The sequence below is a fragment of the Callospermophilus lateralis genome, chromosome 10 (assembly GCF_048772815.1).
Source record: "Callospermophilus lateralis isolate mCalLat2 chromosome 10, mCalLat2.hap1, whole genome shotgun sequence".
Classification (NCBI taxonomy): Eukaryota; Metazoa; Chordata; class Mammalia; order Rodentia; family Sciuridae; genus Callospermophilus; species Callospermophilus lateralis.
In genome coordinates this window covers 42947593-42967474 of record NC_135314.1, presented here as the reverse complement: position 1 = coordinate 42967474, position 19882 = coordinate 42947593, and the positions used below count along the sequence as shown (strand labels likewise).

Genomic DNA, 19882 nt, shown 5'->3' with positions numbered 1-19882 from the left:
GTGATGGCAGCAGGAGCAACAGACATGGAAAAGGTTCAGATATGACAGACATTACCAAGGAACAGTGGACAGAAGGAAGGGACAATAAATAGTCTTTGGTCATTGAGAGTTCAAAGCTGAGTCTAGAATGTTGGGAGAATTTCTGTTGTTGGCTAGTTTAGGGAGGAAGCTAAAGTTTAAAACTTGAGATCTTCTAGCCAGCCACCTTACCTTGTTGAAAAGAGAAACTGGGGCTCAAAGAATGTGATAGATCTGAGACCATCAGCAGATATCCTGAGTCTCACACTTATTTTGTTTTTTACAGCCTAATGTTAGAATTTGTCTAACCAAACTAGCTTTTTGTTAAATCATTTAGTAAATCTGTTTTCCAGAAATACATCATTTCAATAGTTCTCAAAACTATTAACCAAGAAATTAACAGTACATTTTGGGATTCAAAACTACAGCTTAAAACAGTCCTGTCAATTAAAATAGTTTGAAAAGACAATGCAAAAGAGCTTTTTGAAACAAGTTAATGAACGCCATTAGCAAATATTCCATCAAATCAAAATAGAGAATGAAGAGAACCAAAATAGAACAGAAAACAGAGTTTCAACAAGGAAGACTGAAATGCTGTCAAGAAGCCAAAAAATTAGAAAGTCTAAAAAGAGATGTTTGCATATACAACCTTCAAGACAGCAGGTTCAGAGGTAAAGGGCTAGTGCCCAAACTGAATGGGATGAAAGCGGTAAGGGGGGCTAACATGGTCTCTTTGGGAAATGGGAAGGAAAGGGTAAGAAGGATGCTCTACTAGTTCCAGCAGACAGCGATTGCTTCAGAACGGTGACCATGGAGCAAACTTGCTGGTAGAAGTCAAGCAAATGCTGGAAGATGCAACCAGAGACGGACATGCAACCAGTGGAAGCAGGGGTCACCATGGGTGGGTCACATTCAGAAGTAGGAGGAGAAGATTTTGTACTGGAAAAAAGGAGAAGGATGTGTGAAGAAGGGTCATTCTGAGGTGATGTGGTTGTGAGATAGAGAGGCACAGAAAGAACGTGAACCAGGGAGACACAGACTCCAGAAAAGAAAAGGGACAGAGATGGATAATTGTCACAATAAATGCAAATCTGCATGTGCTTGGTTTCCTTATTCTTTATCTAAAACAGTCAGATTTCTTCCCCCCAGCAAAGGAGATCTCTAGAACAGTCCTGCCTGGAGCTAGACACAAATTGCTTGATGAGCTCCTAGTGGGGTAGGTAGGGATCATTGGATTGTAGGGCCAAGACTTGGAACCTAAACTTAACCATTCACATGCAAGTCTGCTCCTGGTTCTGAGAAGGCTCCCAGAGCTCCCAGGGTGGACAAGGGGTCAACTTTTGGATGGGAGCACCAAGTAGGCTCCCCGCAAGGGGATTTTGTTCTCATGGCTGTTATTATTCACAAAAACCAGCACAGCAGATTTTGAAGTAGTGCTTCCTAGGCTGATTTCCAGGAGCATCTGCCGATTTGATGAAGAATCTGATGCCATGAAAGCACAGCTAGTGATGACTCACTGCACACTGTTGTTGTCGTTGTTGTCGAGTGTTTGCTGAGTGCAGCAGCTCTTTCTGGCACGGATGCTCTCAGCCTGGGACCAGAAGCCAGGCGGTACCGGGAGAGACGCAGCAGGGAAAGGGTCTAGTTTTTGGCATGTCTCTTGGTTCTACCTTCTGTCCTTGGCTTCCTACTCTTCTCCTGGTGCCCAAAACCTTCCCAAGGACATGTTTCGAGAAGCAGCTGAGCCAGACACACACAATCCCCTGTCATCTTGGGATCTGTCCAGGGAAGATCAGAAGGATGAAAGTAATGAAGGGTGGAGCTTGTCCTTTTCTCTTCCTGGTCTCTCCTATTTTCTGAAACCTGAATACTGAGGAATCACATCCTTTAGGGCACAAGAAGAAAATCGAGATACCACAGAGGAACCATTTCTTTTCATCGTGTTTTCAACTGTGTCCTTCTTCCTTTCAGCTGGATTCCAGGGCACTAATCGAGACCCTGTTCTCTAAAGCCATACTCCTCCCAGACAAAGGCAGAGCCCTCCACCTCCACAGCTCACTCGATTACCCACTTTTTATCCAAATTTAGGCCACATCCTATCTTGTTACATAATCCCACTCTGGTTTGGCGCCCCGTTGAGCCCCGATATGCAACTGCCCGTGTTTTCTTACATTCCCACCTCCGGCTCCCTAGGCCTGTCATTCTCTGTCACCTCCCTGGCCCTTTCACTCCTGTCCCCATCACCTCTACTTCCTTCGCTTCCTTCTCCATTTGTCTCACCGACCATTTTCCTGCTTCCTTTTCCATCTTTCCTTCCTCCCTGTTCCTTCACTTCCCTCCACTGACTTTTCTTTCTGTCCTTCTCAGCCAGTTAGCTATGATGTCTTCAAGCTGTTCATGAGAGCATACCTGGAGGTAGACCTTCCTCAGCCCCTGAGCACACACCTCTTCCTGGCCTTCAGCCAGAAGCCCGGACATGAAACTCCTGACCACCCAAAGGAGGGAGCCAGCAGCAGCGAGCCCAGTGGCCCAGGTACGTGGACCAGTTTTCCCCAAGGTGGGAGGATGTGAAGCAGCTCCAAAGACCTTGTCACAAACACAAGCTGTATTTCGAGAGGGTGTCCTGTGCATAGTAACTTCCCCATGGGGTGAGAATGAGGATCGAGGGACCAGGACTCCTTTCTTGTAGGACCTTACAGGAAGTCCTGTTTGATGACTCCCTTGTTAAGAGAATAAAGATGAGAATAATTCCTGCCCCTTAGGATTGGAGGGTAGGATGCAGGGAAGAGAGAACACAGACTAACAAGTGGCAGTAGGAAAAAAGCCCTCAGCAAAGATTCTAGTTTATAAATAGAGCATATTCAGCCCATGTCCAGGGAGGACTAGCGTAGGAAGGAGAAGGCATGGCTACTATCTTCCTGGAGCTTGGGCTGCAAGAGGAGAGACAGCCCACCTCAATCAGTGAGCATGAACCAAACTGAAAGTAACCCAGGAACAGAGACACAATCTGAATGAACATTTCACGTGGGAAGGTCCCTTACCTCTCGGTACGAAGCTGGAAGGCATAAGGTGACCTTTAACTCTCTTTGTTTCCCAGATTCTAATGTACAGAATGCAGATAATGCTGCTAAAGCAGACGAGGCCTGTGCCCCTGATACTGGTGAGTCTTTGGAATATAAGATTTGGGGAAGATATGGGGAGTACTCATCCTTGGGGAGAGCAAGGATACCTAACTGCCAGTTTTGTCTCCACACAATTGTATAGCTAAAAGAGATCTTTCCTTATGTTGCCTTCAGAACCTTCATCTCTGGGGCTCTTGCCATTTGAATGTTCTGCCATTCCAAGATTAGGTAAAGGTTCTTGTTTCACTTGTCCTGGATCAAATGTTACCTCTGACAGGTCTGCCTGCCCAGAGACAGCAAGCATTCTCAGGAGAAGGGTGGGTGTGCTTTCCTGGGTGTGCACACACACACAGGGTTGGCTCAAAGGCTGAGATACAGGTGATTCTATCAATGGATGGATGAAGAGGGTATAGCAAGAGTAGAAGTATGCCCTGATTGACTTTTTTAAAAATATTTTTTTAGTGGTAGATGGACACAATACCTTTATTTTATTTATTTATTTTTATGTGGTGCTGAGGATTGAACCCAGTGCCTCATACGTGCAAGACAAGCACTCTGCCACTGAGCCACAACCCCAGCCCAAGATTGACTTTTGACAATAAATAATTTACACATTTGGTTATATAAATTGGAGAGTTGCTAATAAATTTAACAAGAGGAAGCCAGCTACAATCGTTTTGAAGATATATTTGCCATATACCTTTTTATTACATATTCCTCTAATCATCATAATCATAGCACTTCACACATGAGGAACAGAGGCTCTAAGAGATTATATATGAGAAGATTATATAAGAGAGAGGAAGCAGTGGTTTCTCTTGAGGTGCCTAATGTTTGTTTTACTACTATGTAAAGGTGCCAATTTTTTTAGTACCTGGAAGAACAATGAGGGCTATATGCTTAATGGGGCTATTGTAGTGCCTGCTGTTCACAGGCCCTCCCCTGGGCTGTGACAGATGTGGAACCTTCCTTGATACACTTATCAGTAGAAAGCCATTTCTCTGTGCTATTAACAGGCCCAGACCCAAGGCAAGAAGCTCCTGAGAAAACTGGAAGAAGCAAAGATTACCATCTTTGACTTCCATCCTCATGTCCAATACAAATTTCCTGGTCATTGCCAACCTAAGTTTTATCAGGCAATAGAGCCTATTGGTCAAGAATCTGGACTTCAGAGTTAGACTGCCTGTGTTTGATTCCCAGCTCTGACATTACCTAACTCTGAAACTGGGCGGGGGTGGGGGGGGCATGTTTGAACAATGTCTTTATGCTTTGGTGTCCCATTTGTAAAATGAAATGATAATATGAAGTTATATGCAGATTAAGTGAGTTAGATACGTGAATGCTTTGAACAGTGCCTGACACATATAACATTAGTCTTCAGTTCAACAGTATTAGCCATTATGATTCAGACCGCCTTACAGAAGTATATTCTATTCTTAACTCATCATGGTCTGCCAAACTCTCCTTCAGTCTGCATCCTCAGTCCACCAGTGTGTCAGCTGGGCATCCTGTTCTCATGGATTCTTTCTCCCAGGTTGCTCCTGAAGCTACAAATATAAACCTAAGAGAGTTGAACCTTGTTTGCTATACATTTTATTTTATAGAAAATATAGGTACATGATGGTGAATTCAAGCACTTGGGATGTGCCTAGGGAATAAGAATGTGGTTTTATTATATTCTTCATATATATATGAAGAATATATATATGCAAGACAGATAAGAGATACTACAACTGAAGGAGAAAGAGAACTAATTGTTACAGAGATCCTGGAATATAGTTTCTTTAAGTGGACTAAGTATAGTTTTAGTCTTTATTCCAGTCACACCTAAAAGGAAAACTAGAAGGATTCTGGAATTTTCATTGTAACACTAAAGGAGAGATGAGATTTTTAAAACTTCACTATTAATGGGAGTAGAGCATGGTTTGGAAAGGAGAGTGGCCTCTGCGACTGTATGCTTTTTAAATTGCAGGCTGCTCATGGAGCCTCAGAGAGCAAGGATGAAGAGCATGAGTGTTTCCTGATGCCTTTGGGGACCACAATAGAATAAGACCTTATAAAAGTGTAGTCTCAAACATGCCTGCTCAGCATTCTACCTTCTCCCACCCGTGCTCAGGCCAGAGACCCTTGATAAAATGGATTTAAGACATAAATAAGTCTTACATGGAATAGAGAAGACATATTCTGACAGAAATCATCCTCATAGTAAGAAAAAAGGGGAAAAATAAAAGTTTTGGGATTTTAAACTCCTAAAAAGAAAATCAATAGTGAAAAACACCCTGCCCCAAGCTCTTTACCCAGAGACTTTCTTAGTCCAAGTATCTGGTACCTCAAGAGGAATAGGGGAGAAACTACATTTCATTCTTGAAGTTTGTTTTAGATATGTTTTAGTGGCTGAAGATTTTGAGGTATCAAGGAAGAACTTACAGCAGAGAAGCCATTATGTGATATTTGAGAAAAGACAGTGGATAACCATAATGGAAGTTGGCTGATTTATGGACCACCATGCTTATTTTAAATAGCTACATCATTATAGAGCTAAAAGAGAAACTTCCAAAGATTTCTCCTGGAGAAGTGATTTGTGATGCGCCATTTTCCTGGCTTATGAAGAAAATCATGTGGTCAAATCATGAAAGGCCAATTATCTGATTTCTTGGCCCAGGGGGAATATATAACATTGGTTTTTTTGGTTGTTGTTGTTTGTTTTGGTTTTTTTTTTTTTTTCATCTTTTTTTCTGAGACTTGAGGATTAAAGGAGAAAATTGTTTTTCTGCTAGGCCCCCTTCAATAGATGTCTTAATTAAATGCCCCTATTCTTCAGAAACAAGAATCATGGCCAGGCAGATGCCACACAGAGGGCCTCTGCCAGCAGGGAGGAGCCAAGTCCTGGAATCACCAGAGATTAGACCATCTGTTGAAAATCCCAGCCCTTTCCTGGTTCCCAGGCAGAAGCCAGAAGAAGAAACTAGATTCTCATTTGATATGACCTCTCACCTCTCAGATCAGTCTGCAAGCTCAGGTCTAGCACAACCCTCTTCAGGTTATTCATTCCAGAGCTAGTGAGTGCATGTTTGTCTCTATAAAGCACTTAGGATGGCCTTTCACAGAGTCCAGTCATTGGCTCAATCTGTCATTGTCATGATGTCAGCTCAGGAAGGACCTGGGCAAAATGAAGAGCTATAGTTTCCTGGGTTGTATTTCGTTTCTTATGCTGTTGAGATATTTCAGCAATTCAGAATGTTGAAGTCTCAGGGAAAGCCCTATTTTGGAGAGTTTCTGTTCTATTGTTTTTAGTTTTCCTCAATTATAAAAATAGTTTACTTACATTATAGAAAATTTGAAGAGTATGAAAAAAGAAAAGAGAACAACAAAGATCAGTGATTGTTAGAGGTTGGAGAGGAAGGGATAAATAGGCAAAGCACAAAGGAATTTTAAGGCAGTGAAACTATCCCATCTGATGTGACAACGTGACAATACATGTCATTACACATTTATCTAAATCCGCAGTATGTACAACAACAGGAGTGAACCCTAATGCAAACAAACTATCGATTTCAGATGATAATGATGTGTCAATATAGGTTCATCGACAAATGTTCCAGCCACTCTGGTGAGGGACCTGGATACATGGGAGGGAGGCTACACATGTGTGGGAGCAGGGAGTGTGCAAAGAATTTCTGTACCTTCCTCAATTTCACTGTGAACTGAAGCTTCTCTTAAAATTTGTCTTAAAAATAAACGAAAAGAAGCAACAAAAATACAACGATGCAATTGTGTGTGTGTGTGTGTGTGTGTGTGTGTGTGTGTGTGTGAGATTTCCTTGTAGGATTTTTCCACTTATTTTTTTACAGAATCAGGATCAGACTGTGTGTATAATTTTGGATCAAGATTTGTTTTTCACTTAACATTGTATTCAAAAAAATTTCTGTCACTCAAGACTTAAGAGAAGCATCAGTTTAATGCAAGCGTCTCCTCTGATAGATGAAGATAGCAAGGTTGGCTGTAAGAAGTAAGCTTATTTGTGCAAGATCATACAAAAGTTAGCAGAAATGCAGTACAAGTGTGCCTGTCCTGCTTCCTACCTGGTTCTATTTTCATTATGTTACATCTCCAAATGGAAGGAAATAAATAATACAGAGATTAGGGAAGAAAGTGGAACCAGGCAGGGCCACCCAAGAACCTTCACATGAAAGGATTTATGATGGCACCAGGAAAGAACCTCTGTGATCTGGAAAAGGACTTTGACTGTTTTTTACTGGTGGGACCTGAGGGATGTATTCAGGTGGACATAGGTTAGGGATATTTCATAAAAGGTGACATAAGGAGGAAGGAGAGCAATGGGACAGTGTCACAGCATCTCCATACAGGAGTGAACACTAAACTCAATGAAAACTAGAACAATGGCTCAAGATCCACGCATAGCTCTAGTGATGCAAGGATCTTCAGGAAAGGCTGTAATCAAGTTAAAAAAAAGTTTTATTAAAGTAAAATTGGCATAAAATAAATTGCACATGTATATATATATTGCACATGAATAAATTGACACGTATTGTAAAAATCAGTACAATCATCAATATAATGAATATATCCATGATCTCCAAAAGTTTTCTTTATAATTTCTTTCTCCCACCTTCCCACCTCTGAGCTGCTCTCTGCCACTGTGTTTTAGATTGCATCATCTGGATTTTATATAAAGTGAATTCTATACCATTACTTTTGTTGGTCTGCCTTGTTTCACTCAGCATTATAATTTAGAGCTTTATCCATTTGTGTGTATGAATATTTTAGTTGCTAACTAGTACTCTAGCATATAGATGTTCCACAATTTGTTTATCCACTCATCTATGGATGGACATTTTTCTTTCTTATTACATATAAAATTGTTATGAATATTCTTGTACAAGTCTTTGTTAGGATAACTTGCATTTTTCTTGAATAGAAATAGAATGAATAGTCTAATATAGTAGGTATTGCTATACATTTAACTTTATAGGAAACTTTCAGACTCTTTCCAAAGTGGTCAAACAATTTTGCATATCTAATAGCCATATGTGAGAATTTCTGTTGCTCCATATCCTCAACAGCCAATGACAGTCTTTTTATTTTTAGCTATTTCTGTGCATGTGGTGGTATCCCATGGTGGTTTTTGTTTACATTTCCCTAATGACCAATGATGTTGCACATCTCTTTATATGTTTAATTGCCGGCTGTATATCTTCTTTAATAAAGTGTTCAAATCTTTTCCCCATTTTTAAATTGGACTTCATTGAGTTTTAAGAGTTCTTTACATATTGTGGATACAAGTTCTTTACCAGGTATTGTGACTTGCTAATATTTCCTCCCTCTCAGTGACTTGTCTTCTCATTCTCTGTCTTTGAAGGAAAAATAGTTAATTTTTATGAAACCCAATTCATAATTTTCTGTCTTTTTTATACATTGAGCTTCTGGTATCATATCTTAGAAATCTTTTCCTAACTCAAGATCAAAAAGAACTAACATTTAACATAACGGGGGTTCCAATCCTTTAACATAACCTATCTCCTTATTTCTTTGGTCTCATTTAATTTCTTTGGCTTCAATTTGCTAAAACTGTATTAAGAACTTTGTACTTATGTTCATTGATATGCATGTTCTTTTCTTGTATCCTCTTCAATTTTGGCTTTAGAATAATGCTGGTCTAATAAAGTGGGTAGAATTTCTACCTCTTAAATTTTCTAGGAGAATTTCTGCAGAATTCATGTTATTCCTTCTCTAAATGTTAGGTACTATGTATTTTTGCATTTTGACAGATTTGTTTTGGGGTATAGTTAGGTTACTTGAAAATAATTTGATAGGGGAGGTCTAGCTTTTAAGTTTCTTGGGCAGAAACAGAAAGGCCAATATTGCTTCACTATTAAGGAAAAACTCTTGAGTCCTCTGCTGATGATTTGGGGGTTACAGGGATTATCTACCTAGATGACAGGAATAGACATTATTCCTGATTCTCCTTGCATTGCAGAGCTTGTTTTTCTAATCCTGGTTCTTTCCCCTCCCCAGGTAACTAGCAAGCTTCCTCACACCATAGCGCTAACTACCACCACTCAGCTGAAAAATTGAGAGTAACAATGCTGTTCTACAAAGGGGACCTTCTATATATGTCTGAAATTCTCTCTTGTGAAGTTTCCTCTGCTCCAACGCTCTGCTGTATGACCTCTGCCACTTTGGGCTCCCCATTCTCCCAACCCCATCTCAGCTCAGAGAGACAGCCAGGTCTGCCTGGGTTTCCCCTCCCCTAATACAGCCCAGGAATTCTTTCCAAATAGTAAGATGTGACAATTGTAGGGCTCATTTCATTTGTTTTCCATCTTCTCAGGAATCACTATTTACTGTTACATGTTATTAATGCCCTAGGAATTATTGTTTCATGTTTTCTGTCCAATTTTTAGATGTTTAAGGTGGGACTTCTCCAGCAGGTATCACTATCAAGGCACTCTCTCTCTCTCTCTCGCTCTCTCTCTCTCTCTCTCTCTCGCTCTCTCTCTCTCTCTCTCTCTCTCTCTCTTTCTGTGTGTGTGTGTGTGTGTGTGTGTCCATGTTAGTCAAAGTTGAAATCATTGATAACATTCTAATGGATGAATAATCTGAGGATATAGCAAAAACTTGGGATATAAGTAACGACTCAGAATAAAGGACTTCTCTCATTTGTCTTCTACATTATTGCTATATTTTTCCATGACTTTTCCTTCACTGGTGGTTTTAATATTTCTGTTTATATATAATTTTATTATAATCCTCCCCTATCTCACTATATATCGACTCCGACCAGCAGAGTCGAACAAAAGAAAGACAAGGACCCGGCAGAACTGTGACAGGTTTTATTGAAGGCGCAACAAGAGGAACACGGTACCAAGAAAGTGCGTAGTATATATAGGACATAGGAGCCAATCACAGAGGAGGTCACATCTCAACCTTGTGGACACATAATAGGAAAGACAGGAAGCATTTACTGGGCCCGAGCTCTTGTGGTTTCTACCGGCCAATGGGGTGGACTTCCTGGTACAGGCACAAACTTGTTTACGCCAAAGGTGGCTGATTTGGCCCAAAACCAAGCCCCATCTTTCCTTGGGCAGGGGACAGCCCTAGGCCACAGGAACTGTCCCCGACAACTATCCCAGTTTTTATCTCATCCAGTTGTAGTTCCATCTCACCCCTGAGGCTTTCCACTCTAGTTTCATAAAGGTTGTATCTCTCTATACCTATTGAGGGTCCTGTCCAGTAGGAAATTATGTTCAAAGATCTGATCCCCTGAGACTTCAGAATGAAACATCCTTTCCTTATTTTGTAACTGTTACAAGCTCCATCTTGGTCTCTTCCTGGAGTCCTTTATAGCACACAGAGTGCATCTGTCTCCCCTACTATCCCTTTGACTCCCTTCAGACTCACAGTCTAAGCCCCAAGACCTGGTAGGCTTCCATCTAACACAGCTCTTCTGGCCTGATATGGAACGTTGACCCCCATTACTTGGCTCTTTGGTTCTCTGAATGAAGACAGTACAGGCCACATGGACTTCTCCCACAGGTATCACTATCAAGGCGGTCTCTCTCTCTCTCTCTCTCTCTCTCTCTCTCTGCACACCTGTGTGCATCTTCAGCACTCATTACTTGCTAATGTTGTATTATTTGGTGGTTTTACGACACACAACATGTATTTCCCACTGCCAGTCTTCTTTTTCTTCCCAGTTGTTTTCTGGGATCTGCTGGGTATAAAGTGAATCATTTCTGATGGGTATCATTTCTGAAAGGCTGAGGAACAAGAGAAGACACTCAAGGTACCTCAAAAAGTAGAATTCACGTTGGATGAAGTGACACATGCCTGTAATCCCAGCGACTGGGAGGCTGAGCCAAGAGATCACAAGTTGGAGGCCATCCTCAGCAACTTATCAAGCCCCTGTCTCAAAATAAAAAGGGGCTGGAGATGTAGTTCAGTGGTAAAGTGCCCCTGGGTTCAATTCCTAGTACCCTCCCCCAAAAAAGTAAAAAAAAAAAATAGAATTAACACAGTAAAATATCGCTGCTTGATTTTCTTATTAGTATTAGATCTTATATTTCTGAACTAGAACACAGTATGGAGGAAACAAAGAATTCTAAGAGGGAAAATTTTAGAGGGAAAACTTACTGTATTCTTGGGTTACAATAAGTGTATTAGTCAGCTTTCCATTGTTGTGACAAAAATACCTGAGAAGAAAAACAAAAGAGGAAGGATTTATTTTGATCCACAGAGGTTTCAGTCCATAGTTGCCTGGCCCTGTTGCTTTTGGGCCCGTGGTGAGGTGGAACATCATCTCAGAGAAGAACTGGAACAGATGGCCTCACCTCCTTGAAGTGAGAAGTGAGGTTGGTGGATGAAATATAGTCCCCAAGGCATGACTCCCAAGGACTCACTCCTTGCAAAGAGGCTCCACCTCTTCCAGTTTCTGTCACCTTCCTTTCAATTATGAACCCACCAATAGACTGACTAGTCCACTGATGGCATTAGAGACTTCATGATCCAGTCACTGTCCCAAAGCCCCACCTGTTGACATTGCTGCATTGTGGACCAAGTCCTCAACACACGAGCCTTTGGGAGACATTCCAGATCCAAACTAACAATAAGTCATGTTCTACATTTTCTTTATTCAACTAATTAGGCTTGCAATTAGTCAGAGTTCTTCCTAGTGTCTGGAAATTATTCGACTTTCAATTCTACCATTCTCTATTGAATATTTATCTCTTTGTCTTTAAATGAGTTTAAGAATAAAAGTATGAGTATATTGATAAGTGACTACTGATGACTTGCCATCTTGAAATGCCAAAATTACTTCTACAAGTTGAGTGTGTTCTCCAAAAGTAAACTAAATGACACTCACCTATAGACTATTAATATTATCAAGAGTCTCTATCATCTTTTCTGAAGAGTTCCCAAGAATAGATGGATTTCTTACAAGGAAATAGACTCTTAAAAGGGTCAGAATAAGGTCCAGAGAGTATGACCTCCACTTACTGGATCTCTAGGACCACTGATTTGATCATGTTTATGTAACTCAAGCTTTTGAGACACCAATATTAAATTCTTAACCTCTACCATAAAGAGACTGGTGAAACAAAGAGGGTTAGTACTAAATAGAAAGTGTCCTTGAATGCTCTCCTTTTTCCCATTGCAGACTTGAAAACGGTGGAGAAGCAAGCACCATCTAAAAACCAAGTGGCTGCAACCCCCCTGGGAGCACCAGCTGCTCCATCTTCAAGCCCAGAATCCCCCGTAGTGTACCTGAAGGATGTGGTGTGTTACCTCTCCCTGCTGGAGACGGGGAGACCTCAAGATAAACTAGAGTGTAAGTATTCACCCTCTCAAGGGAGCTTTGGTTATTTCCTAGAGGAGGATCTGGGATCCTGTCAATCATTCTTGAACACACTGAAGATTGATCTAGGCTCATGGATATGGGTCCTACCTCTTTGGGGGAGGTTCCTCTGTCCTTCTGCCAGCAGGGATAGGAACATTTCCTAAAACCCACCCTAAGACACAGTGTCACTTCTATATAGGGTAGGAAGGGCATCTAAGTCGTTGGCTGTGAGAACCAGAATTTGGAAAGGGGAGAAGTGCTCATCCAGGGGTCAAGACTCCTTTGCTTGGCTGGCAGGGCCTTCTGAAAGCCTCTAACTCAAAAGCTGCTGCCTTTTCTGATGGATTTTTCAAGGAAAAATCTTCAATATCTGACCTCCTTTCCTCCCCTAATTCATGAGGAATTCCCCCCTCTCCCTCGGGCTCTAACCGACCTCTGTCATGGTAAGGTTTATTTCCATTTCTCCCCCACTCTCTACCCACAAGCTCTTTGGTCTCTGGAGAAAGGGGATTAATTAATTGGAATTGAACTTGATTTCATGGTGCTACAAAGATGGTTTCAAAAACAGATCTTCAGGAAGAGAGTAAGAGCTGGGGCAGAGAGAGCCTGCAGATTGAAGAGGACTCGGCCCAGGAGTTGTTTTCACTGGCCTCTGGAGCCTGCGGGCATGCTTTTTAGATCAGGGGAGGATGGGACCTTGTTAAAAAGTACCTATTGTCTTTGCTTCTCTTGGGACCTTAAGTAGACAGGAAGGAAAAAACATATACTTTATAGCAAATGTCGAAATTCCATTTAGTAATGAGACTAGCCAACCAAACTTAAACATTAGCACAGGAAGTCTGCCAAAGGTTAACCCTGCCAAAAACAAAATGAAACAGTTTGCTCATTAGCCCAGCTTAAAATCTCCCCCATAGGTTTGAGGTGTTAACAATTGCAAGTCTTAAGTGCTAATTTGGTAGCAAATGTAGCAGATTTCTGTTTTCTGCTGGCTAGTGTTAAAAGTGAAATGTCAAATTATTTTCAACATTGAGCTAGATTTTGACTTTTAGGCATTATGTTTATTAATAACCAAAGTGAAGGTAGCAAATTCTTCATATTAGTGACTCTCAGTCTGAGTCTTGAAATGGCAATGTAAAGAAACTTCAAAGTTTCTATTATAAAAAATATTTTTAAACAATATTTATTTTTTTAGTTGCAGTGGACACAATATCTTTATTTTATTTATTTATTTTTATGTGGTGCTGAGGATCAAACTCAGGGCCTTGCACATGCTAGATGAGTGTTCTACCTCTGTGTGTTCTACCAGCCCTATTATAAAAAATCTTGAAGATAGATATAGGTAAAGAGTAGTGAACACACACATAGGTCTTACTGAGCTCCAACAAGGATCAACTTCTAGTCGTTCTTGTTTTGTTAATACCTCCCAACCTTTCCCTCTGCTTCAAATTATTTCCAAGCAAATTTCTGGAATCATACAATTTCATCTGTAAATATTTCAGCATATGCCTCTAAAATCACTGTTTTAGTTCCTTCTTAAATAGAACCACATCACTATTATCACATCTAAAGACAGTGATTCCTTGCTATTGTCAAATATTCAGCCAGGATTCACATTTTCTGAATTATGTATGTATTTTTAATTATTTATTTGAATCCAAATCTAAAGAAAGTCCGTATGTTGCCATTGGTTATTATGTCTCTTTCTTCTCTTTTAATTTCTTGTTTCCCTCTCCATTTTGCCGATTTTTTTCCTTGCAAATTTGGGTTATAGTAATTTGGCCACATATTCTGTAGAGTTTTTTCATTTTCATTTTTAATTTAAAGACATCAGTTCAAATCTTTCCCTGAGAACAAGCTTTCTTTTAAAAACCCAAGCATGTGCCTTTTGGGAAGTAATAATCTGAAATCTCAGCTATTACCAATACAGTAATACTCTCATCCCTAAACACCTTATATTTGCTACTTAGTTTAAGTGCATTTTGTCATTTTCATCTCACAGTAACCCTAGAAGGTTGATAGGATTATTCTCGTTTTACATGTAAGCACAGGAAGGTTGAAAGACTTGCCCGATGGCCCATCATTGAAGGTGGGGCTGTTCCCTCAGCTCCTTCTAGTTCTATGGTTCATACCCAGTAGGACCCTAAAGAGGTGCTTGTTAGACAGTCACCTGGGCCCAGAGTCCAGCACAAGGTTAATGGGAAGCTCCATCCTTCTGTTATTCGACCATCTGCACAGGGAGTAAGCAGCATGCACCGCATGCCGCTGACCAGGACATTCTGACCAGGACAGAGGAGTCACAAAGAATCAGAAGCCCATGGTTCTACTTTCAAAGAACCTAGTCTCCATCGGTACATACCACTGAAAAAGAGACAAAATGCAGGAACCTACTAAAACATCTAGAGGGCAACTCGGGGTGACCAGCATGTATGAAGGGGTTACCTGAGAACAGGGTCACCTGGGGGAGTTTCCACAGAGAAAGCAGGCATGATGAGGAGCTTAAAGAATAAGAGGAAGAAGAAAAACTGTTTAGCCCTGTTTCCTACCGTGCATACTTCAGAGGCCACAGGGAGCCCATCTCTGTCCTTTGGGTGAATAAAATATAGGTTTCCAGGTTCTATAAATGAACTTTTAGTCTTTAATTCAAAGTTCCTTCCCAGATTTTCACATATATATGTGTAGACACAATACCTTTATTTTATTTGTTCCTATTTTTAATGTGGTACCAGAGACTGAACCCAGGACCTCAGGCATACTAGGCAAGCACTGTATCACTGAGCCACAACCCCAGCTCCCCAGATTTTCTTTATATACATCACCTCCCTACAGCTGGAACATAACTGAAGACATATGTTTCCAAATAATGCCTTGACATTCAAAAACAAAACAGACATTCAGATTGAGCATTCCCAACCTGAAAATCCAAAATCTAAAACGCTCCAACATCCAAAACATTTTGTGTCTCAATATTATGTTACAAGAGGAAAATTCCACACCTGGCCTCAGATAATAGGTCACAGTCAAAACACAAGTACACAAAAAAATATATAACATTACTTTCAGGTGATGTATCATGAAATATGAATGAATTTTGTGTTAAATTTGGGTTCTTTTCACAAAATATTTCATTGTGAGTATGCACATATTGTAATTTAAAAAAATCCAAAACCCAAACTTTTCTTGTTCCAAGCATGTCAGATAAGGAATCCTCAACCTGAAATAGCTTCTGGAGTAGTATTTACCTTTTAAGATTTTTTCTGAGGATTAAGTAATAATGATAAAGTACATGTAACAGTACCTGGTTCATATTAAATGCAATATATAAATGTTCGTTAATAAAATAAATAGCGTCCATTGAGCACATTCTAAGCACTGTCAGTATGGTATATCAATTATATTCTAATCCTCAAAATAACTCTAGGAGGAAGAAATTACTATAATTCACATTTTACAAATAAGGAGACTGAGCCCAAAGATGTGATAACTGATTTGAAACTCCAGAAGTGGTGGGACACACCAGCATTTAAAATCTTCTTAATTCCACATTCTTTTTAAGTACAATGGAAACAAAGGCCATCTATAATGCTGATACCTCTGCCCCACAACCACCTGGGCATCTGCTTTGAGTGGGTTCCAGTGATGCCGAGGGTGTGCTTGCCCTCCAGAGGTCACATCTGTGACCTGAATCTCATCAGCCACAGAGTTAATGCCCAGACAGATCCAAACCCAAGTAGCTTGTTTCTCCTTCCTCATGTCCCCTATGTAAGAGAGCCAGACTGTGCACTTTGGAGGGTGGGTGAACTGACTACAACAGCTTCATCCTAGTGATGGCCAGCCAGAACTGACCCAAAAAACTTGGTAGCCCATCCCAAGTTCCTGGAGGACACTTCAAGCCTGACTTCTGTGTTTCTTGCAGTCATGTTTCGTCTCTATGACTCAGATGAGAACGGACTCCTGGACCAAGCGGTAAGCTCTCACTCCAAATATCCCTGCTGGATCTGAGAAAGGGTGGGGTATCGGGGAGCAGGTGGAGGAAGAATCTGAAAATTCTCCATTCCATCTTTACGGGAATTACAGTGTCTTAATAATGGCTGCAGAAATCTGAGCAGAACCCCTGCTTTTACTTCCAAAGAGCCAGCCTCGCAGAGGGTGAAGCCCAATTTATCTTTTCATTGCAGAAGCTTGGGATCATAAAATCTCGGACTGCAGAGATGTTTTAGTATTTCATCTAATCTAACTTCCCCATTCACGAGCTTCCCCTGAAATTTTCTGCAGCCAAGAGGAGCAGGCCAGTGAGGCAACAAGCCCAGGGCAAGAAAGAGAGGAAGGGAGGTGACCACTGGTGTGCTTTGCTGTCACCCTTGCTTTCCTCTCATTCCCCAGTGCTGAGAGCCTGGTTCTGCCTGCTCTGAGCACTTGATCCCATCCCACTGCACCTGAGAAAGGTTGTGGCTCACCTCGCCCCTTCAGCAAGTGTCAGGGACAGCTCAGGGACCATAAAGTAAGAGAAAGAATAGAAAAGGAAGAAGGTAGAATGAGAAGGAGGTTCACAACATCAGATAGACCCTATGGCCATGACTGACACCTCGAATCAGGGCCTAGTAATGGGAAGGCTGTGAGGTTGAAATGCAAGGGGCCAAGTCAGACCAGAGACAGGATGGAAGAGAACAAGTTCACCTGACCAACAGAATTATCTCCACTCCCTTGAAACCCAGGTGCCTGTGTGGGACTCCTCCAGCCACATGGCAGTGTTGTGGGTTGAGGCATTTGAGGGAACAACCAGAGAGCTCCAGACTAGCAAGCATTTGGTCACTGAGTGTCCTGGATGACAGGCACTATTCTAAGCACTGGAGATACATCAATGTCTCTAACGGACAAAATTTCATCTCCTCGGGCAGCTTTCAGTCAGGTGCAAGCATTGACATTAAACAGCATAGGAAGGATCTGTGCTACAAAAAAAATAAAAGCAGGAGAGGAAGCTAATGGAGGGAGTTGCACCTTTGGCTAAGGTTGTCAAGGGGCCTTTCTGGGGAGGAGGTTCTGAACAGAGACTAGAGGAGGTGAGGGAGTCAGTCATGAGGCCATCTAGGTGAGGAGCCTCCAGGCAGAGGGGACAGCCAGTGCAAAAGTCCTAAGAGGTGCTTGGGTATTAGAGGACTCACTGGAGGCCTGTGTGACTGGACCAGAGTGAGTGAACAGATGAGTCAGAGTAAGGAAGTAATAGAAGATAGGATCAGAGAAGATATGGAATGGTGCTGGGGGGACTTTACCGAGTCTATCAGGCTTTCTGGGTAATTAGAGGGTGTATCTTTTACTCTGGGGAAATGGAAAACCATTGAGGATTTTGAGCAGAATGACATGATTGACTTCTATTTTAGCAGGCTTGCTTGAGCTATTGTGTTGAGTATAGACTGTAGGGGTTGCAAGCAAGGGTACCAGTTAGGAGGTGATGAAAATAATTAAGGCATGAAATCATGGCAACCGTGCACGGAGTGGAAGCACTGTCAGTGGTCAAGAGTGGTTCAATTCCTAATGTATTATTTTCTCCTCCCCTGTCCCCAGTACCAGGGATTGAACTAGGAGCACTTTACCACTAAGCCACATCCCAACCCTTTTTATTTTGAGAGAGGTTCTCACTCGATTGATTAGGGCCTCGCTAAATTGCTGAGACTGGCCTAGAACTTGTGATCCTCCTGCCTCAGCCTTCTGAGTCACTGGGATTACAGGTGGGCACCACCACGCCCAGCCCAGATATATTTTCCAGGTGACATTTGTGGACTGAAATAAGTCTGAAAAGAATTGTCATGTTGAACTTCCCACCTCGAATCCCTGGCCAATGGACTTCCATCTTCTTTTTGAACCATCCCAATGATGGGACTCAAGACAGCCTTTCACTGCTGGGGTGACTGTTAGAGCTACCTTCCTGCACACAAGGCATCTCTCTGTCTCTCTGCTAGGACCTGATGCTCTTCACACTTCCCCAGCCCGACAGGGAGGCCAAAGTATAGTCTGATCCTGGAGTTCTTCCTTTTCTCCATCCTTCAGCTTCCCTCTACCCTCTGTAGCTGACCAAGACAAGTGGAAATCAGTTCCATACAACAGGCTTTTGAAGTGCTGTCGCATCTCCCCAACATCTCCTCCAAGCTAAGAGTGTCCCTGTTCATACATTGTTTCTCATGAGGCAATTGTAAACGCCTGCCCCACACAAACTCCAGTTTGTCAATGCCATTCTTAAAATATGACACACAACAGACCCTACCACTCTATGACCCTTTATCCAACTGTGGCCTGACCAGGGTAGGCATTGGAGAACCAGTTCTTCCCGAAATTCACCCACTCTCTTATTTACACAGCCCACAACTGGATCTATTCCTCACTTTCTGAATCATATTTTCTCACTGAATCTTGGACCTGAGTAGATTCACAAGTTATTTTCCTTTGGAACTTCTGCCAATCCCTGACCTCACCTTTGTACCCACTTCCTTGCCTTTACCTAATGCCCTATCCTGTAGTTTTCCTATAGATTACTCTTTTAATTTAAGTGAAATGTAATTTTTAAATCCCTAATGGGGTTTAGCTTGCTTGTTTTGATCTGACGTTCAACCTGATGGAGGTAATACTTTTCAACCTTGCTTGAGTCCACCCACACATCCCCCCAGAACAATCTTACTACAAACATCTTAGATGATGCCTACGCATAAGATGCTAACTTTGACACCAAATAATTTCTCAGTCTGATATGTTCCAGTGGGGCTTTCTGTACACTGACTCATTAGCACTGAACAAATCTTTTAGATGAAGTATGGCCTTGGTACCAAAAAGCTTACTTACCAGGCAAACATATCCCTCAATAACTTCCTATTTATAGAGTCCTGGGTTCAGGGCTGGACCATGATGCAAAGGATGAATCTAAATTTCAGTTCATAGTAATCAAATGAAACTGACCCCTGAGAGAGGGGAGATGGATCCCAAGTTGCTAATGATAAGGTGTGACAACCTCTTGGTTTATATTTGTAGGAGAAAGCAGGTGGACTCTCTATGCCTTTCTAGTTAAAGGACAAGGGAAGGAAGGTGGCCTAGGAGAAGTCAGTGCTGAGAGTGCTTTCTGCATACCATGTCCTGTGCTTCTTGTAAGCATCTATTGGCTTTGTGGTCAAGGCAGAAACAAACAATAAGCTCCTCATGAAATACCAGTTTCTGGGCTGGAGATGTAGGTCAGTGGTAGAGTACTTGCCTAGCACGCATGAGGCCCTGGGTTCAATCCCCAGCACTACAATCAATCAATCATGTATCATGCCCTCTTAGATGGTGATTGGAAGTGTATATTGGGACAACTTTTAAAAAAGAAAAGAAACACTGGTTTCTTCTCATACTCTGTCCTGCCCAT

General features: G+C 41.6%; 1 protein-coding gene across 5 annotated transcripts in view; it reads left to right on the top strand.

Moving 5' to 3' along the window:
• Positions 1-19882, top strand: part of Dgkg (diacylglycerol kinase gamma) — a 157056-nt gene that overhangs the window by 17226 nt on the left and 119948 nt on the right. For 3 of the 5 annotated variants that reach the window (XM_076867245.2, XM_076867244.2, XM_076867242.2), the window contains exons 3-6: positions 2386-2551; positions 3116-3178; positions 12319-12489; positions 16412-16461. In XM_076867245.2, coding sequence (XP_076723360.1) covers positions 2386-2551; positions 3116-3178; positions 12319-12489; positions 16412-16461 — 450 coding nt within the window. The remainder of the gene's footprint in view (positions 1-2385; positions 2552-3115; positions 3179-12318; positions 12490-16411; positions 16462-19882) is intronic. The other 2 variants (XM_076867246.2, XM_076867243.2) reach the window with 1 other exon arrangement.